Source organism: Brassica rapa, chromosome A06 (genome assembly GCF_000309985.2).
Source record: "Brassica rapa cultivar Chiifu-401-42 chromosome A06, CAAS_Brap_v3.01, whole genome shotgun sequence".
NCBI lineage: Eukaryota > Viridiplantae > Streptophyta > Magnoliopsida > Brassicales > Brassicaceae > Brassica > Brassica rapa.
In genome coordinates this window covers 6248946-6273365 of record NC_024800.2, presented here as the reverse complement: position 1 = coordinate 6273365, position 24420 = coordinate 6248946, and the positions used below count along the sequence as shown (strand labels likewise).

General features: G+C 34.7%; 3 protein-coding genes, 1 long non-coding RNA gene and 1 other non-coding gene across 9 annotated transcripts; 1 reads left to right on the top strand and 4 right to left on the bottom strand.

The window, feature by feature from the left end:
- Positions 1 to 5085: 5085 nt before the first annotated feature.
- Positions 5086 to 9228, bottom strand: LOC103872354 (centromere protein C). Of its 4 annotated transcripts, none has more exons than XM_033272989.1 (11): positions 8842 to 9228; positions 8284 to 8492; positions 8121 to 8206; positions 7921 to 8011; positions 7687 to 7835; positions 6855 to 7576; positions 6689 to 6764; positions 6380 to 6525; positions 5840 to 6089; positions 5615 to 5722; positions 5086 to 5523 (listed from the first exon to the last, which is right to left on the bottom strand). In XM_033272989.1, exons 1-11 carry the CDS (start codon positions 8998 to 9000, stop codon positions 5390 to 5392), a joined length of 2130 nt encoding a protein of 709 aa, XP_033128880.1. In that variant the 5' UTR covers positions 9001 to 9228; the 3' UTR covers positions 5086 to 5389. The 4 variants fall into 4 exon arrangements, with proteins under 4 accessions (XP_033128880.1, XP_033128879.1, XP_009148957.2 ...); XM_033272988.1 differs by having other exon boundaries at positions 5840 to 6092; positions 8842 to 9220; XM_009150709.3 differs by having other exon boundaries at positions 6380 to 6528; positions 8842 to 9213.
- Positions 9200 to 9281, bottom strand: TRNAS-AGA. Its single transcript has one exon. It is a non-coding gene; the product is annotated as a tRNA-Ser (tRNA).
- A 5551-nt stretch (positions 9282 to 14832) lies between these two features.
- On the top strand, positions 14833 to 16898 carry LOC103857952. 2 transcript variants are annotated; one of them, XR_004448524.1, is made up of 6 exons: positions 14833 to 15501; positions 15584 to 15722; positions 15789 to 15944; positions 16026 to 16238; positions 16332 to 16479; positions 16553 to 16898. It is a non-coding gene; the product is annotated as an uncharacterized LOC103857952 (long non-coding RNA). The 2 variants fall into 2 exon arrangements; XR_004448523.1 differs by having other exon boundaries at positions 14836 to 15501; positions 15812 to 15944.
- Positions 16899 to 17643: 745 nt separating this feature from the next.
- On the bottom strand, positions 17644 to 20143 carry LOC103872353. The gene is made up of 3 exons (XM_009150707.3): positions 18532 to 20143; positions 18332 to 18460; positions 17644 to 18246 (listed from the first exon to the last, which is right to left on the bottom strand). The coding sequence occupies exons 1-3, from the start codon at positions 18888 to 18890 to the stop codon at positions 18075 to 18077; spliced, it is 660 nt and encodes a 219-aa protein (XP_009148955.1). The 5' UTR covers positions 18891 to 20143; the 3' UTR covers positions 17644 to 18074.
- Positions 20144 to 20387: 244 nt separating this feature from the next.
- On the bottom strand, positions 20388 to 23898 carry LOC103872352 (cyclin-A2-3). Its single transcript, XM_009150705.3, has 11 exons — positions 23672 to 23898; positions 22642 to 22936; positions 22349 to 22550; positions 22108 to 22244; positions 21919 to 22011; positions 21711 to 21844; positions 21549 to 21624; positions 21364 to 21474; positions 21118 to 21267; positions 20883 to 21017; positions 20388 to 20791 (listed from the first exon to the last, which is right to left on the bottom strand). The coding sequence occupies exons 2-11, from the start codon at positions 22858 to 22860 to the stop codon at positions 20738 to 20740; spliced, it is 1311 nt and encodes a 436-aa protein (XP_009148953.1). The 5' UTR covers positions 22861 to 22936; positions 23672 to 23898; the 3' UTR covers positions 20388 to 20737.
- Positions 23899 to 24420: the final 522 nt, after the last annotated feature.

Below are 24420 nucleotides of genomic sequence, written 5' to 3'. Positions count from 1 at the left end.
TATAAACAAATTATCGTAAACAAGCAAAATATATCTTATCACATATAATTCATCCTCACATAAATTTTCTAAAAGACAAAATCATTATCGTATACATTTCTTGCAAATATAATCCTGAAACACAAACCACAAAATCGTTCAAAACTTAATAACATAAATCACAACTAAAGTATATCCCGCCCGTAGGGCGGGCCGACCCTAGTAGGTAATAAAGAACCTTCAAGACTTCAAGTAACGTGTTAATGACAATCTTTTATGTACATGAGTACATTCGCTTGAAAGGTGATACAAATTAAATTATAGATAAAATATAAATTAGCGGAGTAGTAGGTATAAGTATATATGATGTCTTGATCTACTGACATATTGATCAAATGAAAAAGTCAGACTACTCTAGTTAACATATTCGAAATAATTTAACTAAGGTCCATGTAACTTAATAATAATAATAATATTATTATTATTATTATTATTATTATTATTATTTTAATTCATTTTATTTTATTTGACATCGTTCATGTAACTTAATTATTTACTAAGACATGCGCTAACCAAATAACCAATAGCCAAATCCAAATTGTTAGTATGTGTTAATAGCCGTACATGATATGATATCATATCAATAAACGTTGATGGTTATTGAACTGGAGCATACAACTATGCAAGTTACTCATTGTTTGCACTTCATTTTGATCGGTTCGAATTGACAACGAGTCACATAGCTTAAAAGGCGATAACAGAAACTCTAGAAGATAACTGAGACGACTGGAATGAAATGAAATGCGTATCTTAGACCATCTCCAACCCACCCTTATTTCTATCTCTATATTTTCCCCTAAAATAGAGAAACTCTATTATAGAGGTGAAAATGCTCCAATGTATGCCTCTATAATAGAGTTTCTCTATTTATAGGGGAAAATATAGAGATATGTTATTTTCACCTCTAAATATAGAGGCAAAAAGTAACTTTCCTCTATATTTTCTTCTAAAATAGAGGAACTCTATTATAGAGGCATACATTGGAGCATTTTCACCTCTATAATAGAGATCTCTATTTTAGAGGAAATTATAGAGGTGTACATTGGAGATGCTCTTAGTTAAAAGCTTATTGTCGCTGTCATTGATATACATTTTTAAACAGTTTAGTAAATGCCACTGGAATGAAATGAAATGCGTATCTTAGTTAAAAGCTTCTCATTTGTTCTTAAAGTAAGCATAATTAGAACGTGTTTTGTATATATAGGATCATCTCAAATGATTTATTCTATTTTCATTTTAAATAGAATTGAGTTTTATTCTAACCATACTATATTTTAGAATAAAAATAAAATAAATTAGTTATTATACTTTAAAATAATTTATTTTATTTTAATATATAATAAAAATAGGATAGTATCTCAAAAAGTTATTATTCCAAATCATTTTTTTTTTAAATATCATAAGTGGATTATTCGAGGTTTAGGTAAGGCCTAAACATTAACAAATTATTGATATATTCATATATATTTTAAATTTATATAATATATTTAAGTTTTTGGCTTTGATTATAAAATTATTTTAATTATCAAAATTAGATATATAAAACAAAATAAGTTATACAAATTTGTTGATTTTAATAAAATTAATGCTTAATTTAATAGATTTAGACTAATTTATATCGAATTAAACTAATATAAACCAATTAAAAACAGTTTGAACAAATTTGAATCGTATAAACGGATTAAGAAAATGTTATGATTAAGATCAATTTAATGTTTAGGCAATGACTGACCAATTTTTAGAACTATGTTCCAAATTATATTTTTGAATAAAGTGAAGTGCAATTAGAAATGCTTTTAGGCAAAAATTATTCAAAGAAACTAATAATCCAAAGAATCAAAGATTTCTCTAATTAAATACAATTCCTTCCGTTCTTTAATATAAATCGTTTTAGAGAAACTTTTATGTTCCAAATTATATAATATTTTTGGTTTTTATGTAAAAATTTATTAACACATAATGTTATATGACCAATGATAATATATTTTCTATTTTATTATTGGTTGATTTGTGGTTAGGTAATTAAAGATGTTCTTGTTTAGAAAATATAAAAATTAATGATTTTTTAATCTATGTGCATAATTTTAAAACGATTTATATTAAAAACATAGATAATAATATTTAATCTTCTATTTAACAGTATCCATTAGGAATTTTTTTATAAGCATACTTGGGAAAACGTGTAACAGTGGTATTTAGAAAGTGAACGATGATGAAAACAACACACATTGAAACCTTTATAAATTAATAATGTTGGGACTACACAAAACTATAATTTTTATTAAAGATATTAATTTATCGATATACTAATTGAACCAAAAATTCAATTTAAAATATAAAATTATATTATTTTATAGAGATTTTTATTGTATATTAATTTATAGAGTATTAATTTAAAAATGTTATACTGTATTTAGGTTTTATAATTATCATCTTTGGACCCTTCAAAGAACATTAATCAAGTTTATTTGTATAAATAACAATAGACTATTTAATATTTTACCAAAAAAGAATAACAATAGACGTGGAATGTTTCAAAAAATAAAATAAATAACACTAGATTTGGAGAAATGGCATGTCCCATGCAACTTTGGACACGTTGCAGGGTCCACCATATCCAAGTCCATGAACATAACTTATACTGTAAGTTGAATAATTCCATACATTTATTTCCATGTAAATGCAATGAAGAAAAAGAAAATAACAAATTTGATCGTCCGTATTTTGGAAAAATATAGTTCACCTCCTGCCTAAACAAGACATGGAGATTCACAACATACAAATCTGGCTGATGAAGGTAAGAATAAACTCAGACGACACGACACCTGGCTGGGTAGCATTGGGAAAACTACACGGCGTCAAACTTGCAATAATTGGAAAATAACAAACGCACGTCAACATCTGAAAGCAAAGTCGTCCAGAACTTTGTGATAGAATGATAAGATTATGAATTTGAGAAGCTAATAAGTTTCAGATTCGATTCAGTATGAAACTAAATTATATTCTTTCCGTTTTATAATATACCTTCTCCATTTCACTAAAATAGAAGTTTTAGAAATTTTTTTTGTTTCACTAAGATATATTCTTTTATGGTTTTTATACAAAAATTGTAAATTTCAATAAAATTAATTAGATTTATTAAAATTCTATTGGTTAAAAAATATTGGAACTTGATAATTTCCGAAAATGTTACATGATTTACATATATTTTAATGTGTGAAAATACCAAAATATTCATCTTTAAGAAACAAAGGGAGTATGATATTTTAGCTAATTGCACAAAAATTAAGAAATTTAAACTCACCTAAAAAATACTTTTTAAAATATAATTTTAAAATCATTCAACAAATTGTAAAACAGAACGTAAAATTTTATTGGTTGAACAATTTATAATAAAATTAAAATTGATAAAAAACCTCAAAACATATTATATTTTGAAACAACGTAAAATCTTCTAAAACATTGTATAATTCGAAACGCAGAGAGTATTATTTATAGAACCCAATATATATAGATTTTTACTCTTAGCTCATCGAAAATAAAATTTATCCATGAGTTACATTTTCTTTTATAAATTAGATAGGCCAGATACCCTTAATAAATAATATCCAATGGGAAGCATCGTCAGCTGGTTCGTCAGGTCAACGCATTAAACAAAATTAATACAATGAATTGAATAATGTAGATAAGAAAACAAACAAGTAAAACAAACAAACTTTATTGTACAAATGAATAAGAACAATGTTTTAAGGAAAATACTCTAAGATATCATTAAAAAATATATATGTCACAAATATATATTCTAAGGATTAAAATGACCAAAATACTTTATTAAAGAGATAAATATATACTTATATTCTCAGGATTAACTAATTCAAACCTTAAGATTTTTAGAGTTAAGGAGTGAAAATTTGTGATTGGGACTTAAATTTTTACAAAATAAAAAATAAATGTTAAAAATTTGAAAATAAAAATTTTAAAAATAATTTTAAAAAGTACTAAAAGAAAATTTGAAAAAAATAAAATAAAATTTGAATTTTTTTTAATAAAAAATTCGAATTTGAAAATATATAATCTAAACTATAAAAAATTATTTTTTTAATTTTTTATATATCTAGGATATTAGGGTCATTTTACCTATTAAATAAAACATTTTGGTTATTTTTTTTTTTGTAATCTATTTTTGTGATCAGAACTTGAAAATAATCTATTTAGGAGAATTGCCCATGTTTTATTAATAAAAAGAACGGTATAAGTGTTTGACTGATAATTACAAAATCTAAAATACGTCATGGTCTATATATCAATACATCGTTTTGTTTTTACTTTTCCAAGTTGGGTAACCCAGATATATCTCTGGTCAGTCAAAATACATGGTACTTCAATTATGTACATATTTATACTACTCGGCAACAGGAGAATACATTGTTTGTAGTTTGTACTGTCGGCAATCAAATAAAAATTAAGTTCAAAAGGTTGAAGATACCAGTGAATAATCAACTTGGATTTTGTTTATACGTTTTTCTAGAACCTATTGCATCGTAGATTCGTAGTTATCTAATATACCAGTGAAAAATAGTACTAGTAATGCTTTGATTTTTAAAACTTGGAGCGTCTTTTTCATGTCATTCATCGTTATTGTCCCGAAGTCAAGCGTAAAAGGCGGACGGCGAAATTCGAGAAAAGTTGCTCCCAAGACAGCCGTATTTAATCAGTCAAAATTTCAAAATATTTTTATTGTTATAGAATATTCAAGCTCATTAAAAAAGTCGAATCGTCAAATTCTAATCATGTCCTTCCAAATTTGTGACTTCTTGTCCATATTGGCAATTTGGCATATGACATAAAAGTAAACTGTTGGTACAAAAATCACGATGCTTCTATCAAAAGATTAAAACCATACTCAGAAGATTCTAACTCGGATTGAATCTGTACAAGAAGCCCTTTACCACTAAAGCTAGAAGCCCCGGATTGAATTTGAACATTGAAGATAGATGATAGTCAATTAGTCATAAGACACCCAAAGTTATTAACTGATACAATACATATTTGATTGAAAGATTATAATAATAGTCAAGGCGGTTTTTAAGCGATAGAGATGGGGACAAAAAGTGCACATGAAAAGAATACCAAAGACTTTGAGACTAATCAACATGGAGGAATCTAACTGAAAGTTGAAACTCTCGGTTCCGTTTTTGAAATTCCAAAACAGTTGCGGTTTGAATAAAGAAGAAAGTGACAGGTTATGGGACCCAAAGTGATAATAGTAGGCACGAAACACCATATCAATAGCGAGTTATGATCAAAATATTATTTGCTCTGAACACTCTCCTAGGATTATTATAATTCTTCAATGCAAGGCGGCTGATTCAACGAGCCCTTTGTAATCATCAGAGACGAATGATTTCACCTTCAATGCGCGCGTTTCGCCTTTGCCATTCTTTCCCGGAGATTCATACTTTATCCCGATCACAGTAGTTAAACCTTCCGAAACAAAGATAGAAAGTTATGAACTTGAGAAACAGCAGAGTCAATTCGACATGGTTATAAAAAAAAACAAGAATATGCGACTTACTCTCGTGAACACGTCCGTACAAGAATCTTTCACCTCTCCAGTATTCAAGTGGTCTCGACTTAATCCTTGTACTTCGTCTAACACCAGCTTCCCAATTAGTACCAGCAGCTTCGATAGAGGCAAAGCAAAAACAAAAACAAGAAAGTCAGTTTAGTATATTTTCAATCTGACATAGCTTCGAAGCATGAGTAATGGACATCAGTTTCTTTGGCAAGTCTACGTTACCTGCAAGGCTTTTCCTACGGGAGAACATTTTACTCTCACGTGTTACTGTTTTCTTTAGCGTCTTCTCCTTTCTCTCGTTCGCTTTTCCTTTGGGTTGCTTCTTTGCTCCACTTTCACGTGATAATGTTTTCGTTTGCTTGTCCTTTTCAGTTTCATCATGCACGGTTTTGCTCCGCTTTTTCATATTGCTATCAGAAGCTCCGCTCTTGCTTCGTTTATTTGTCTGTTTGGGTGAAGAGCTGGGAGCTTCCTGCTGAAAAAGTCAATAAAAAACTCTCATATCCGTTTCGTTAAGTAAGCTCATACTTGAACTAGCCTAAAACGAAACAAAATTCATTGACTCTGTTCAGTGTGTTATTGTTATCATGGATTTTAAAATACGGATCAAGTACAATACTACAATTAAAAACCCCCTCTGGTGGTTTGCAAAGGCTAAACGTTGAAAGAGAAGATGAAATCTAGTATAACAAATGGGACCACGTGAAGATGAATTGGCCACGAGGTCAGATAGAGGTGAATAGACAATGATGGGAAACTAACCTGAGCATTTTCTACTTGAACTCCACAAGCGGTGTCTGTGTTGTTATTTTCCTCTCCATGTTGTCCTTGAGTATGCTCCTCATGTTCAATGAATCCATCCATTCTGTTGTATTGTTCTCGAGTTGCGTTTTGAGATTTCGAGGATTCTTCTGTAGGAAAAAATAACGTCATAACGAAATACTTTTGAGCCACAAAGTGAGCTGAGATTGTTAATGGGGAAGTATGTACAAGTTACGTTAGGAGATGTGTTAATTTGCTTGTTTAGTTTTTGAGATATCACTACAGTTTGAATGTAGAAAAGGTTCATACCTTGCTGATATGGAATGGTTTCATCTTCTAGAGTAAAAGGATCCATTCTTGCATCCTCTCCAGGTGCATCTTCCGCCTATTTCGCAAACAAATTCACATGAGATGTGACCAACAAGAGGTCCAAATATGGTGATTAAAAGTCGTGTACAATCAAGGAGAAACTAACCAGGTTGTCTACATAACTTTCTCTTCTTCTAGTGTTTATGTTTGCTTCACTTTCACCCATGGGAACATCTCCCTCATTTTCTTTTGTTTGCATATCTACATTCACCTCTAGTGTGGCTGGATTAATGTTTGTGATGCTGTCGTCCAACTCACAATTGTCAGCGTTCCTATATGGACTTGAGTTAGTATCAGGAACACCTTCATAAGAACTCTTCTGCACTGAGATGTTGAATTCGCTAGCCACGTGAGAGCCCACATTAGACGGAGATGCATTAGGTATAACTTTATCAGCATCGTTGGCCACTGAAGATCCCAAACAGGCATTCAAATCCTTTGCTATATCGACCTCTCCAGGCTGTTGATCTCCTGGAAGCAAATTAAGCCTGTCGGGAAATGAAAACTGATCCTCTGGTGAATATGATGGTGATGCCTGGCTTTTTTTCCGACTCCCATCACTGTTAATCCCTTTTAGCAAATTCTGTATGTTTGACAGCGCGGTTCTTGGCTTTGATAGTTTCCTTCCAGACGCCTTCAAGTCCATTCTTCTGACATCTGGGAAGTCAGGAATATCAGGGAAAGAAAGCATTTCCTCATTAACGGGCTTGATATTCAAGCGTTCCTGCAAAAGCTTGACACCAGCATCCCCGTCAAGCTCATCCGGTGAGCAAGCAAGCAACTCAGTCAAAATATTTTCTAAGTTCTTGTCTGTGTATGCGGTTGAATCTGCAGAACAAAGTGGGTTAACGCTATCAGACTTAAAAACATTGGTAGCGAACACGACCGAACAAAATAGTATCTCATGACATTCTTTTCTACTACAAGTGCTCACTCACCATCTACTTCTCTATCCACAGTCTTAACATGTGCAGCAGTGTTTTCCTCTACGATTTGTTCAGAAGGAGTGGGGGTTTCCTTTTCAGAAGTTTTCAAGTCAATGGGATAACTACTTGTATAAGTATGCTTGTATGCACCCCGTTTTCTCCTGCAATTGAAAATGTAAGTATCAAGGGAAACAGATAACAAAATCCTCTGAAAGATGCAGTAACAGAATAGCTCATAGTACATACCCTGGAAGTTCTGGTCTGCGAGGGCGGGGCTGATACTGGTGTGTCTCTTTCACAAAGGTGCCAGTCTGCTTCTGCCATTCTCGTTGAGCAACTATTTCAAAACCAGCAAAGAAAAAAAAAAAGAAATCATATTAGAGTGGTAGTCATGTCATCATATATATAAAATAAACAAGACAGGGATATGAACATGAGAAACTCACGCAGGAATCTGTCATAGGCAGCAAAGTAATCTCCAGGTTTAGGATATTTACTAGGATCAAAGGTTGGTTCTTTTTGAGGTGATTCACTGCAACAAGAAACATTTATAGGCAGGCTTTAGATGAAGTAATAAAGAAAGAAAAGAGCCCCCAATAAATCGTTTACCTAGTCGTCGTCGTAGGCTTGAAAGTAAAATGTCCTCTCTTACGTTCATACGCCGGTCTTCTTTCCCGCTTATTAGCGATAGGGTTCACACCAACATCCGTATCTTCTGACGCTACACTGCTCCCAACGCCTTTCTTTAAAAGTTCAGAGCTTTCATCTTCTAAGATAGACTTTGCCTGCTCCTCATGCTCTTTTGAAACTTCAAAAGGCTGTGAAATAGAAGATATAGATTTTGTCAGCAGTTTGTTGTATTAAAACTCGTTATGCAGTTCTTAGCACGTATCGTATACAGTTTATTAGCAGCCACACAGAGCTTATTTACTTAGCAACCAAAGAGGTCATCTTAAAATATCAGATTACATCAGATTCTGAAGAGAACCTGAAAATCAAAAGCTAACGCTCAAAACATCCAAACCAGCTCTCTAATTAAGCAATTTAAAAAAAATAAAAATTGAATTCGCAGCCCTAAAATTAACGAATCGCTATCCGCATTTGAGCAACAACAAAAAGAAAATAATTAATCGAAGCAGATTAAGAGGGGGGGGGGAGAGAGTTTACGATAGATTGAAGGAGGGTATGCGTCTGCTGAAGAGCGTCGGAATGGTGAGGAGGAGGGATGGACATTGATTTCAGCGTGCGAGGAAACAAGGAGAGACCTGAGTAAGCATGCAGGGGATCTGACTCTAGAGTTGAGCTCCCGCTTCCCAGATCGGACATCTGATTCACCGGTTAATTCTCCGCCGATTGGGTTACAGCTGAGAGGGAGAGAGGTTGTGCGGTTTACAATTTGAAAGTATTTGGGAAAGTTGGGATTCAGTAGAAATGAAAAACTAGGGATTTAGTGTATAGGCGGGATAATAACCTGGAAAACGACAAAATTAAAAATTAAAAAGAAAAAGGAGAAATTTAAAAAAAACGTGAACGGCATGATTCGAACCTGCGCGGGCAAAGCCCACATGATTTCTAGTCATGCCCGATAACCACTCCGGCACGTCCACCTTTGCGTCTAAAAGCTGAACCCTTTCTATATACTGTTTACATAGATTTACTTTAAATAATCCAGAAATCAAAAACCAAACCAAAGAAAAACCATAGTTTCTTTGTAAATTAGTGATGTATTTTCATCTTTACACAATTGATTCCAGTCTGTACCAGGATATGAACCATTGCCAAACCGGAGATGTGACTCAATTTGGTCTGAACTTCATTTTTATTATTAGTTTTTTTATATTCTCGTGCACATAAAAGAGATGCTCAAGTCAAGGCTGTTCTTTCAGTTTTGCTTTGCTCAGCGTCAGCCATCACAACAAGAGAGTAAATAAGACTTGGTCTTGGCATATATTTAACATAGAAAATATTACAACAATGATTGAGGGAAAGAAAGTAGAAAACAAAACATGATCCACACATTCTTTTATTATCCACCGATCAATAAAGCGTGCCAATGAGTTTAATAACTTTCCAAACGGCGCTAATACATAACGTTAAACGCAAGCAGAAACACATCGCTGCACAAGACGAATTCAACTAAAAGCAAGAAAAGCCCAACATAACCTGCAAACAAAGGACAACCTGGTGAATAATAAAGTATGGTTTTGGGACACAATACTATAATAGTAGTAAATTTCGTTCGGTGCATACCAGAAAAGTGGAATACTATGATCTAGCGATGATTCGGCAATAATGACCCAGTGAACATCATAAACCAACACGAGAAGAAAAATTCAAGCAGTAAATGCGAAAAGCCCACTGCCGAGTTTGTCCTGCAAACCAAATATTAACATGATTGATCCTTTTTCGTTTCTAATGTGTATAATTACTAAATCTGGGGGAAAGAAATGGAGTTTATACCTTATATCTGAGTTGACATAAAAAATACGCTAATACAAAACAGGGAGAGAGAGAATACAACCACATGTTATGGCTTGCAATAATCAGGACCAAACCCATAACAAACTCGATCAAGTCCCAAACACCTTCGTATGTGGCTGCATGGATCGTACGGTTGAACATGCACAAATCTTCTTCGTTCATCATTTGTGATGAAAGATTGTCAGTCACTGTAATGTTGATGGTGCGTTCAGCATTTGATGAGGAACCTCCATCGACTGAAGTGTCTACAATTTGCTCACCCTTGGTCAACAAAGGGCCCTCCATTGATCACTGTTTTGATTTCTTTCAATTTATAGTCCAATCCAACAAAAAGTTCATCTAAATTCTCTCTGACTAACAAAACATAAATAGACCTTTCCAATTCTTTGGTCTAGATTATTGAATTGTATTTTAAAACTAATTACAATAGTCTTTTATAAGTCACAGTTCTTGAATTATTTAGCGCTAAATTATTGTCTTTTCAAAGTACAGCCTACATAGACTTGACTATTCCTTGTTGTCTCGAATTTATCTCACTCAACTTACAACTAAACTGGACGTAATATATGTAAAGATAAACCATTAATCTAGATTATAGTATTTTACAATGAAACACAAATCATTGACCTTGAAATTCCTTGGTGCTGAAAGATTATTTTAAGACCAACGTCAGTCATTTAGACATTTACAATGTAATAATTAATGGGGTTTTTGCCAAAACTAACCCACAACTTGATTTTAATCCCAAACCTATACCCAAACTTGAATCAAATGCAAAACTAACCTAAAAGCCTAGTGAAATTACAGCTCAGCCCCTTGTGACCAAACAAAAAAACAGAAGCCATTTTTACGAATATAGCCCCAGTAAATCGTCTGAGTCGTCTGAATTGTTGGAAATCGTCCAGACGACTGAAGTTTCAGTCGTCTGGTACCAGCTTATTTTAAAAATAATTTATAAATCTTGTAAAAAATATTTTGATGCGTGAAAAATAAAAATCAAGTAATTATAAACAGTTTTAAGTGATATAAATTAAGATATGATAAAATTGATTTGTTTTGAAGATAGATGAGTGGAAGTAGTGTATCATTATATTCTTTGGTTTAGGAGTTTGGCAAACATATGTTGTAGTATTGTATGTATTGTTAGGGTTAGATCTTGGAAAACTAAAATGTTTTTTTCAAAAATTAGTTTTCACCAATATGTGTTTATTTCTGTGTATAGTAAACACTTTTCAAGTTTGATTTGATTTTATGAAGTGTTTAATTAGATAAATAAGTTTAGGGGTTATGTTTAGGGTGTGGACGACTTATATTTCAGTCGTCTGTTGAATAATTTACACGGACGACGTATATTTCAGTCGTCCAGACGACGTATATTTCAGTCGTCCAGACGACTTACAAGTAAGTCGTCTGGAAAGTCTTCTATTTTAGTTTCCCGCTAAAAATATTTAATTTTCCGCTAAAAATATTAAACTCTTCTGGACGACTTACATGTAAGTCGTCTGTTTTAATTTCTTCACCAGACGACTGAAATGTAAGTCGTCCAGGAAGTCGTCTGAGTCAAAAATATTTAACCTAATTGGATTTTTTGTCTCCCTATATAAAGAAAAATTTACACATTCTCTCTCCTCCTCTCAAATGGCTGCAACAAAAATGTAATGTTCATCATTCTAAAACTCTCCAACCTCTCTCTAATCTCTTTGACTTGAAAACACCAAACTTTATATGAATTTTTTCAGTTTTGTCTCATGTATTTCTTACTAATCTATCTCTTTTGCAGGTTTTTAATCAAATGGTACTCATCTTCCACTAATTTAGAGGTAGATCTATTAATTTTAGATATGTATTTTTGTGTGTTCTATAAATGTAGATTTATCTAATCTTCCACTCATTTTCTCTATTTTTAAGTCATTTGAACGTTTTTGGATATGCAGGTTTTTCAGATCTGGATTTGATGTGCAGGTTTTTCAGATCTGGAAGACTTCTGGGACGACTTACATGTTAGTCGTCTGGAAGTCGTCTGGAAGTCGTCTGGACTTCTTGGAAGTCTTCTGACAAAGTCGTCTGGACTTTCAGGAAGTCGTCTGGACTTCCAGGAAGTCGTCTGGACTTCCAGGAAGTCGTCTGGACTTCCAGGAAGTCGTCTGGACTTCCAGGAAGTCGTCTGGACTTCCAGGAAGTCGTCTGGACTTCCAGGAAGTCGTCTGGACTTCCAGGAAGTCGTCTGGACTTCCAGGAAGTCGTCTGGATTTTTCTGAGCGTTTTGGTAAGTTCTTATGTCTGATTTTTCTTCATTTGGTAAGTTCTTGTTGTATAAAGTTCTTACTTTTTTCCCAAACTAAAACTCTCCAAACCCACTCTAATCTCTTTGACTTGAAAACACCAAACTTTATATGAATTTTTCAATTTTGTCTCATGTCTTTCTTACTAATCTATTTTTTTTTTGCAGGTTTTTAATTAGATGGTACTCATCTTCCACTAATTTGAAGGTAGATCTATTATTTTTAGATATATATTTTTGTGTGTTATGTAAAGGTAGATTTATCTAATCTTCCACTCATTTTTTTCTGTTTTTAAGCCATTTGAACGTTTTTGAATATGCAGGTTTTTCAGATCTGGATTTAATATGCAGGTTTTTCAGATCTGGAAGACTTCTGGGACGACTTACTTGTTAGTCGTCTGGAAGTCGTCTGGAAGTCGTCTGGAAGTCGTCTGGACTTCCTGTAAAGTCGTCTGGAAGTCGTCTGAACTTCCTAAAAGTCTTCTGGCAAAGTCGTCTGAACTTCCTGGAAGTCGTCTGGACTTTTTAGAAGTCGTCTGGACTTCTTAAAAGTTGTCTGGTCTTGTCTACTCAAGTGGAATCCAAGCTTGTCTTTGTAGATGAATGATCTATAATAGTTTTGTTTGTGGTCTGTTTTGTGAATTGCATGTATACTCTTTTAGTTGTGAATTTTTTGTAAAATCAGTAATAATGTTTTCCAAGATGTATTAAATGTGCTAACAATGTGTTTACACATTTACAAATCAATGAAATAATAGACTTCAGTAGCCTTTTTCTTATCTTTGGATCTCTCATATCCAATAATAAACTCCAATGGCCTTTTTCTCATCATAATAAACAAGAATGTTGGTAAGAGATGGAAACAAACAATAGTAACTAGTCAAAGCATATCATATTTTTTATAAGTTTGCATTGAAAAACTTAGTCAAATTTAGTAAAACTAAGGGAGAGAACATATTTTGTAAATATGAGTTTTACATATCTTGAAGTTACTTATCACTCTTAAAAATACAAGTTATTCAAAAACTAAGGTAGAAGACTTAAAAACTAGTGGAGAAGACGCGGACGACTTCAATCTAAGTTGTCTAGACGACTAAACTATATGTCGTCTGGTCAACGCAGAGGTTATTTTTGCAATTGACTTTGAAATCTGTTATTTCGGACGACTGAAAGTTAAGTCGTCTACTATTGTTTGGTTAAAAAAAAACTCCAAAAAAGCTAGACGACTTACATTTCAGTCGTCAGAGGTTAGTTTTGCATTTGACTGGATTATTTCAGAAGTTTGACTTTTTGGACGACTTACATTTCAGTCGTCTAGTGAAAATTAAAATAATAATATTTTTTTTAAAGTAGACGACTTAAAGTTAAGTCGTCGTAGGTTAGTTTTGCAATTGAAAAAAAAAACTTCAAGATTTAATTATACACAGACGACTTATAATTCAGTCGTCCACCAGACGACTGAAATGTAAGTCGTCCAGGATTTACGAGGTTTGACCAGAATCTCGGAAAAAAGTCCTGGACGACTTACAATTAAGTCGTCTGGTGGACGACTGAATTATAAGTCGTCTGTGTATAATTAAATCTTGAAGTTTTTTTTTTCAATTGCAAAACTAACCTATGACGACTTAACTTTAAGTCGTCTACTTTTAAAAAAATATTATTATTTTAATTTTCGCCAGACGACTGAAATGTAAGTCGTCTGGGGAAGTCAAACTTCTGAAATTATCCAGTCAAATGCAAAACTAACCTATGACGACTGAAATGTAAGTCGTCTAGGTTCTTTGGAATTTTTTTTGAAACCAAACAATAGTAGACGACTTAACTTTCAGTCGTCTCAGGTTACAGATTTCAAAGTCAATTGCAAAAATAACCTCTGCGTTGACCAGACGACTTCCAGGTAAGTCGTCTACAGCCAGACGACTGAAAGGTAAGTCGTCTACAGCCAGACGACTTCCCAAGTAAGTCGTCTGACGAACAGATCTGGAAAAAAACTCGATGTCATAGCTTAAATTGGTGAGATAAGTTCCTTAGCATACATAAGGCTTCTCCAAGCACACAAAATCACAAACGAAAGTCACCCACCCATAATCGTTGGCTTCTATGACTCTATGAACCATAAAAATTTTAGAATTAAAATCTTGGGTTTTTTTGGCTCATTGTGGAGAGAAAGTGAGAGATATGTTGTGTTTAGTTCACAAGAATGGAAAAAGAAGAAGGGTAAATCGATTTTGGGAGCATTAAGAGCTTCAAATTGGTTGTTCATGGTGGTTGTGGTATTGATGACAATGGCAATCTTGTAATTACTTGAAGATGATGAGGGTGAGAGAGTAAAAATGTCATTTTCGAAAAAAAAAAAAAAAAAAAATTGATGGCATTTTCGTAAATTATATGAACTTGTGGGGTGAATAAGGCAAAACCAATTTTCAAAAAAAAGAGAGGTTAGTTTTGTGTTTGACTTTAAGTTGTAGGTCAATTTTGCAAAAATCCCATAATTAATATTGTTGGTGCTAATCACAATACTAAAAGCAGCATATTCTGTATCTAGAGAACGCCACGTCCTCAAAAATATTCGTCCAATCAGAATCAGTTAATTGTCCACGTCAGATGGGCCTCACAATTGTTTTTTAAATTGGCCCAACTGGACACAAAACACACAAAGAAACACGTCGAAGGATGACGCTTCGCTTCACCTCTGCCAGTTCGTCTTCTCCAATTGAAGAGTAAAGAAACCGAGTAGTAATCGAGCCAATTCTACACAATCAATACGTTCTTAATGATTTCATTCCATCTCCCTCTTTTTTCCCTCTTTGGATTTGTCCGATCGATTAGAACTTCGTAATTAGATCTGAAATTCGCGAGCTTTAGGTCAACTGGTTTCGTCTCTGTGCAATTCAAGGAGCTAGCTCAGGCTTATGAGGTTCTCAGCGAAGCGGAGAAGCGTGAGATCTATGATCTGTACGGTGAGGATGCGCTCAAGGAAGGAATTGGTGGTGGAGGCGGTGGTCATGACCCCTTTGATATCTTCTCCTCTTTCTTTGGTGGTGGTGGTGGACACCCTTTCGGAGGTTAGTCTCTCATCTCCCAATCTGAGAAGAGTTTTTGACTTTTGAATAGATGATAAAGGTTTGATTTTTTGGTTTTGATTAGGTGGCAGCAGCCGTGGAAAGAGGCAGAGGCGTGGTGAAGATGTTGTTCACCCTCTGAAGGTTTCCCTTGAGGATCTTTATCTCGAGACAACGAAGAAGCTCTCGCTTTCTAGGAAGGCTTTGTGCTTAAAGTGTAACGGGTGAGTACTTTTTTAAAGGAATACAACAAGAAAGATTTTTTCTCTAATACCTACACCAACGCAAAGCTCTTTGTGATCAAATCGTATAGCGAAGATGATATTCACAAAAGCATCAAATATAATGTGTGGTCCAGTACCTCTAATGGCAACAAGAAGCTTAACGCTGCGTATAACGAAGCAGCTGGAGACAAGTCCTCCTGTCCTGTTTTTCTCATCTTCTCTGTAAGTGAAATATGGCAAAAGTTTGGTTGTTTTGATTTGGTTCCGATTTGGATATAAATGAAATGATTTTTTTTGTAACAGGTAAACACAAGTGGGCAGTTTGTTGGTTTAGCGGAGATGGTATGACCAGTTGATTAGAACCAGATGGCGGAGTGCTGGCAGCAGGACAAGTGGGTTGGTTGCTTCCCTGTTAAGTGTCACATCGTTAAAGATATCCTGAATAGTTCCTTGAGGCATATTACGCTTGAGAATGATGAGAACAAGCCTGTTACTAATAGCCATGATACACAGGAGGTTAGAGAGTCTTCTGGTTTCCTTTCTTAGTTTCTCCCTCTGTCATGTGAAAAAAAATTAAATTTTAGTTTCTGTGGATTTTGAAATGGGCAGGTAAAGATAGAGCAAGGAGTCAAAGTAATCATTTTTTTTAAGGAACATGTGAGCAAGACATGCATACTCAATGATTTTGTCTTCTATGAGAATTGTGAAAATATAATCAAAGACTGGGAAAAAGAAACACCAACTGTATAAAAGACAGGTAAAAACAACAAAACTCATAGTGTGGTGCTCTTATCTAGATAAATATCTGATGGAGATTGTTTATCTTTCAGCAATCTTTTACTGCCAGTGACAAAAAGGCAACACCAAAAGACAAATCTAAGGAAACCAGTGTGATAGCAGAAGTGGCTGAAGAGATATCACAAAACAGTGTTGCAGAAGTTGCGAGCACATGCTGAATCGCATGCTGAGTGCAGCAGCAAGCTGCTTACTTTACTTTGGATGGGTTTTTTTGTCCGTTTTCTCCACCAAATTTGCTCACTCTTTTCTTAGGAGTTTGGTTTTCTTTTGGTAGTTGGTTTTTGAAGTTGTAGAAGATATATGAGTAAAAATGATTTCGAAGGCTATATATATATTTCTTTTTCTTAAAAGTTCAATGCAAAAATATATTTTCTGTATGTTTTTGTAACTTCATTCACAAAATTTCAATCAGAAAATAAAGGGCATTGTAATTGAGAAAAGAAAGAAAACAAATCAACCTTTGTGAGCTATTTGAACAAATAAATGTTGGAAACCAACTCTTGGTCGTCTCTCCGCCACTGGTGTATCCCATGAGCTTCCTTATAGTCTTCAGAAGCAGTCCGGTTTACAATCAGCTTAGCAGATGGGATGACGTGAACAGGCTCTTGCACATCCACTGTAAAATGCTTCAAAACAGTCAAAGAAATATGATATTATACATCAATTCGCTGAAACAAAATAAGTTAAAGGTTCACATATTACTTGACAGACAAGTTATTTATCAAACCACTAGAGCATAAGAGACCAAAAAACTAACAACATAGTTTTCCACTACAAAAAGGGTCACCCACAATTGGCAAAGCCAAGTGAATGACACTTTAAAAAACTTAAAACACAACACTGTTAACGGGACTATGAAATACAGCCGATCAATACCCGAACTTAACCCAATACTTCTAACCGAAACACTACCAATCCCACACATTTTAAAAACAGCAGCAGGTTCATGGCTTTAGACTCCAGTATTAACCTTACCATATCGTAATTAACTTTTTTTTTGTTATCCTAGAGAGACCATCTATTAAGTTATATTTGGCAGACTAAGTACGATCTTGGTGGATCTATCTTTTGTATCATTTAAAAATAAATGATAGAAGTTTGTATCATTTAATTTTGTGATACAATTTACATTTTTTTTTGTAAGATCGATTTGTTTTTTTCTCCTTTTTTTTTGTTTTCATTTGGTTGTTAATGCGAGCTTTGTAGTTTTTTGGTGGGGGTAGTGTTCTCTATCGAAATCTTATTTACATGTTTGTGGAACTTCCCTGACATCTGACATATTTTGTTTACTATTAAGATTCTAATTGTAAATTTATTTAAGAAAAAAAATATACGAACCCGGCGCGTAGCGCCGGAATACCACTAGTAATAATAGTCTTTTTAGAGGAACACAAAGCATTGACCTTGCTAAATTATTTTTTTGAAAACCAAAAGTCCGCTGACCAACAAAGAAACAGTAAGAAGGCACAGAAGAAGATGGTTACTGAAAATACAAATCAAAGTTACAATAATAATTGAACAAAAGAAAGAAGAAAACAATATGATCCACCATTTCTAACGGCAGATGCACGCAAGGAACGCACCTATAAGCCTCATAATGATTTCCAGGACTTCCCTAGCGGCGAGAACACATAAGGTCCCAGGCAACAAGTAACAGACCACTGCACATGCTAGATTCACAAGTACATATCTGATGAAACTGAATGTAAGGAGAGCCGTAATTAACCTGCAAATGGAGACAATAAGAAGACAAAAATGTAACCGTTATTATTATTAGAGAGACATAACAGTAAATTTCATTTGATGCGCACCAGAAGAATTGCGTTGTAGTATCATCTAGAGATGATGGGTTGACCATATAATTCCATACAAACACCACAAACCAACTCACGAAGAAATATTCAAGCACCATCTTGAATGTGTCCATCACCTCATTGATTCTGCAGACCAATAGAACCATTATATATCAAAATAAATTGAAAAATAAAATAGAGAAGAAACACAGTAGTACCTTGTCCTTCCTGAGGATTCTTCTGCAGATTCTGAGCTAACACTTTGCTTATAATACCAAAAACGCCAACATAGGACAGGGAGAGTGGCAATACAGCCACAAGTATAACCGATGATCCATATAAACAATATTGTTTGTGGATGTTCTTGGTCTTTTGGCTGAATCAGAAGTACTAATGCTGCAGCAATCTGGACAATAGTTACAACAAACTCGATTGGGTTCCAAAAACGTTCAGCTTCATATGGATCACTCAGTTCAATAACCTCGTGTGATGTTTGATCATCGACTGTTGAAGAGTTTCCGATGATTATTGTAGTGTCAACGATGTACTCACTCTTGGTCAACAAAGGGCTCTCCATTGATCTCTTTTGGTTTTATTTCTTGTCATACACTTGAGACCCAGAACATATATCAAAACATTCTACTTCTTCTCTAATCAATTTAATTTAAGACCAACACTCCATCAAGACCAACTCTAAGTCAATTATTTAAATTCTTTGATGCTAAGTTATATATAATCTTTTAAAATAAAACACAAAAATACCAGTAATAATTACTAGGCTGCTACATTTCTCGGTATTGACATCTCTGAATTATTCCTGATACAGAGTTAACAACTGGTGAGAAAACGAAAAAGGAAACTATCAGCCTCGTACATTTTCATTCGTAGACAAGTATGTTGGAAACACGTCGAACTGTGTTTGACAGAGAGGACATGTGGGTTTAACTTTTAGCCACTTCCTTATACACTTAAAATGAAATACGTGCGAGCATGGTAATTTCCCCTCTTTTTCATCTCCGCAATTTCCCAAGCAGATGCAACAAATCTGCAGACAAACGTAGCAGCCAAGTCAAACCAAAACACTAATTGGTGATATGATTTTGAATTGAGCATTTTATATGATGATATGATAATTACTACTCACAATATCTTCATCTTCCTTTTCAAAGTCTACATCCTTTGATCTCGAAAAGCATGCACATTTGATAATCATGATAACAAGTCTAATGACTCCTACTACCGTGTGAAGACATGTATAAACAGGCAATGATACCCCAAAAAACCATCCAATAAAGAAAAATTCAAGCGCCACCTTGAAAAAATCCATCACTTTATGGATTCTACAACCAATAAAAACAGCATTACATCTAAATTACAATTTCTGTTTGTTTTTAGCTAGCTAAACTCAAAAGAAAAAAAAAAAAGAGTTTTATACCTTGTGCTTGAGTATTCATCCCCAACAGCTTGTATGTTAACTTCTTCATCTACAGCACCGAGGGATGTAGTTTCCGGTGGATCTTGGTCAAAAGTGTGAATACGCCAATAGAGGACAGGAGATTTACAGTATAGCCACAAGTATAACCGATGAACCATATCAACAATGGCATTTGTCGATATTCATCTCTTGCCGCATTCAGACTCAGAACAAAAATAATCTGGACCAAAGTGGCATCTAACTCAACTTTGATAAAATTAGTCTTTTTGGTGAGACCAAATTTATATGAAGACCCATTGTAAGGTAAATGACTCACAAAAAAATATCATAGTTTGAGTCAATTCACCAACATATTTGAAGCGTTGACTTCGCTTAATCATTTAAACTCTGATCTTGATCATGAGGTGATTAATAGTAAAATACCAACATTATTCCAATACAAAGATGAACCCTTTATAAGGTTATGTAAACAAGAATTGGCAACAAAACAGTGCGGTGGGGGGGGTTTATCTGTAGAATATTGTTTATCTTTTATACTGGCTTTTATATAATTAAATACCTTAATTTTTGGTCAATGGCTATATGTTAAGGTGGTTTCAATATGACATAAAAAGTAACATATATAAAAGCAAGAAGTAATAAAATGATGTAAATAATTAAACTACCTCATCGGAAAATACATAAATAGTATGAAATTCCCGAAACTGTTTTTACATTGCGCCTCAAGATGGGAGAAAATGTACATTCTCGATACAACTAAAATAACCTCTTGCTACCGATTAGATTAAACCAGGTCTGGTGTTTGGAAGAACCAAACCTCAGATCAAACTAAACCAAGCTAAACCAAATTCTAATCAGGTATTAGATGAGTGGGACTGTGGGAGCTGTTTTATGAACAAAAAGAGTAACAGATGAATGAAGTCGAACCGGACCATCAATGTCACAGAGATCTTTTATCGGTTAGGAGCTGAACCGTTCGGTTTAGCCCTTCAGAATAGCGTGTCAAGTAGTTTTGGAGACATAAGAACCGCCACAGATGTGAACTGCAAATCCAAAAAGGTCTCATGAGTATCGAGAAAACCGAATTCAAACCAAACCAAACCGGTTTAGTATGTGGTTTAGGTGTAAATATACCTTCTCTTGCCTATACTTCATGCGTATAGCGCTCAAAGGGCAACCTTTGGTGTTAAGCTGCAGATCTTGTAAGGCATAAACAGATGCTTTGAGATCTGACGCTTTGTACGTTGTGTAGTGCTCAAGTGTTGGATTCTGTGAGGGAAAAGGGAAACAAAAAGAAGTTAAAGATCCAAGATTTGTGGAACTAAACTGTGTCTGGAAATAGAGAAAGAGAGAAGCAACATTAACAGACCCATGGGTGGTTTGATTGGTCCAATGTCCACTTGGCAAGAAAAACCGCTGAAGCAGCAATGACTGAAGGAAGAAACTTCAAAAAATGATAGTCTATCAACGTCAACTCCGTTAAGTAGCTGGCTAGACACTCGAGTTCAAGGCGCGGTCTCTGCAGAGAGCAATCAAAACAATGATAAATTCTCAGTCTTTCTAATACAGTTTGTAGTAAGAACAGATAGATGAGTGAATTGCAAAAATGCATTACCAGGTAAGAGGCTTGAGCTGCTCTGAGAAATCTCCTAAGGAACGTTTTTGGAGTGGGAGTGTATATTTGAAAGCTAAAATGCGCAAGTACTTGGTTCTCCATCTCCAGGACCTGCACATCACAACTATTAGTACATTGCACAGTTTCATTCTTTTTGAGGTGTTAAGAGAGCAGTCTCGGTGTACCTGATCTCTTGTGTAGGTGTTATCTGTGATGAAGCAGAACTCTTCAATGCGCGGCGCAGAGATTTCCTCATACTTCCTGTAAAGTTTGAAGAAAAATAAGTTTAAAGTTTAGTTTGCATCTAAGACGAGATTTAAAATAGAAATTGGAGAGGAGGAACCTACGAGGCAATAAGCATGCAAGTGATGCCGAGGAGTTGAAGTCTCTGTCTTTCCAGGTAGTTTCCATGGAGGAACCAGTCTATGAGATACACTGTGAGGTAAAGAGAGTCAGGTACAAGTGTGTATTCCTCAGAGACCTGTGAGTGAGATGAGACTTTTGTCAGAATCTGCAAAGAAGATGCAAAACTTAGCATCAGAACTAAAGACTAACCTCCACGAGCCAATCAACCAGAATCCCACGCATTGACTGTGTGACGTCCTTCTGTATCCTCTCCATAAAGTCAGGAACAGGTCTGCGTTTAAGCTGCTAGGAGAAAGTGACAGAGAAGCCACAAAGAATCAAACTTTGAATGCTTAGGCTTACCAAGTTTCTTAAAAGACTATAAGATCTGATTATTACCTCTGAAACACGCAAATTGTGGTAGATTTCAGGGGCGTAGAGGCAGCACAATAAAGGATCCTTGTCATCAGAATCAATGTCTGTGAATTTTGGGAGATCCAGTGCAGTTGAACTACCAATAACACCACTTTTCTCAACTGTAACCATTTGCAAAAAAGAAAAAAAAAGTTTATTTAATCATCAAAGACCATTCAACAAGGGGGAGCTAAAATCACATGAAGATTTGTGTTTCTTGGATCACCTATAGAAGCTGATGATCTCCCAAGAGGTCTAGGAGGCAATTTGTGTTTCTCGATACAGTTATCAGCTGTGTCATTTGTGTTTCCTGCTGTCACTGATACAACTTCAGCTTTTGCATTGGTCCCGGACTGAAGATCTGTGACTTCTGAAGTAACACAAGATGCCAACCCCTGACTCTTCTTTACCTGCTTGATGTCTCTAGCCTGAAATGGTAAACACGCATGTTCAGGAGATGCATGTTTCACTTCAAAAGATCTTTCACAAACATTATTAACATGATGCAGTTTTAACAACCTCAAGTTGAGCTGCATTGAAGCTAACGTTTGAGATATCCCCAAGAACAGCTCGCTTCTTCCTCTTATTGGGTGGCGCAGTGACGTTCAAATCCTCCGAGGCTGGTCTTTTTGTGTTTGCTCTCTGTTGATTATGTGTAGTAGAAGCCGCTTCAGAAGCGCGCAAAGCAGACGCAAAGGCACGAGTGAGAGGACGAGAGACAACATTTTCCTTCCCCATGTTTAAAATCCCACAAGAAGAAGACACAGAGCCTTGAAAGTCTTGCTGTTTCAGGACTGCATCATCTTCCTCCGATCTGTGAAAATGAAGTCAAAAGAACATAAAGATCAATGGCTAAGGCAATAGAGAGAGATCACTATACAGGGGATATAGATTGCTCATCTGCAACAATGCATATATATATGCATCACCATATGATTATCATGGAGGTTATTTTATTTGGAAACTTTCCAATGGAATTGGTCCGTTGAAACAAGAATATCACAGAGAGATACATTTTTCAAGTTGAAAGCTTAAAACTTTATTAAACTCTAGTAAGATCCAGTGGGTAGTAGAATCAAATTATTTGATTTCCTTACCCAACAATGCAAAACAGTAATATAGAGATAATACAAACTTTATAGCTAAATCTACGGAAAATATCTCCCCCAATTTGGAAAAAAACATATATTAGGAAAAACCAATCTTGGTGAATCTAAATGCTGTTTCTTTCTTTGTTGGGTTTTAATAAAATATCATCCATAAGAAGATGCAATCACACTTTCTCATGAAAACGAATAGATCGCTAGAAACCTTTGCAAAACCATGAGTCAGACCTCAAACATCTACAAAAACTCTTATCGACAGAACTCAAATTCTCTTCCTTTTTTTTGTGTCTTCACGTGTTAATTAAGAAACCCACAAGACAAAACTCGTCGGAAAAGCAGCGGCTCAAACACAAACACAATGCAGGTACGCGGATGAACAAGCATGAGCACAAAGTTCAAATCTTTCTATGAAAAAGTTAAGTGAAAAGGATTGAGATTTGGACCTGCGAAGCTCCGGGAAGAAAACCCTTCAGGAAAAGAAGGAGCTTGGAGGGTGGGGGGCAGATCGAGATGGTGAATCCGCTCCGCCCTTGGGGAAAGAGTGTCTTTGGTTAGTGAACGAGACGTAGCACTACTGGTGTGGGTTTAAACGATAAAGAAGTCACATTTTTAGAAATTATTTAAAAAAAAAAGAAATAAAACTTTACTGACGACATTAAACGATAATGTTTTAATGTATTTGACCTGTTGACCCTAACATATGGGTATGGGGGAAATAGAAAAAGGAATATATTTTAATTAGTGGTTAATTAATTGTAATTTAGTGGGGGATTTAAACATAGATTTGGTTTGATTTCTCCGTGAGATGTGGGTAATTAAAAGTTTCTATTTAGTAGTACTTGTCTATACTAACTATGATTATAATGCCCACATTAATCATCTTCACACGTACAGTGGGCATATGTGCCATTAATTCACCGTTTGCTAATTAATGAGAAGCATCCGAGCTAGAAGAATCCTTCCCCTAGCCATTAATTAATACAGCTTTTTGTTTTTACTTTTTCTTTTTTTTTTTGGTTAAAGTGTTTTTCTTTTCTTTTTCACCTTTGAAGTAAAACTCTTAATTAGGAAAATTTAATTTAATAAGAGTCCAAATGAGAAGGCCCCAACAAGGAGAAAACTTTATTGCGATTGGTTGGATGTTAAATGCTCGCAGAGATGTTGTTTCCACCAGGCCATCCTTGATCGTCTT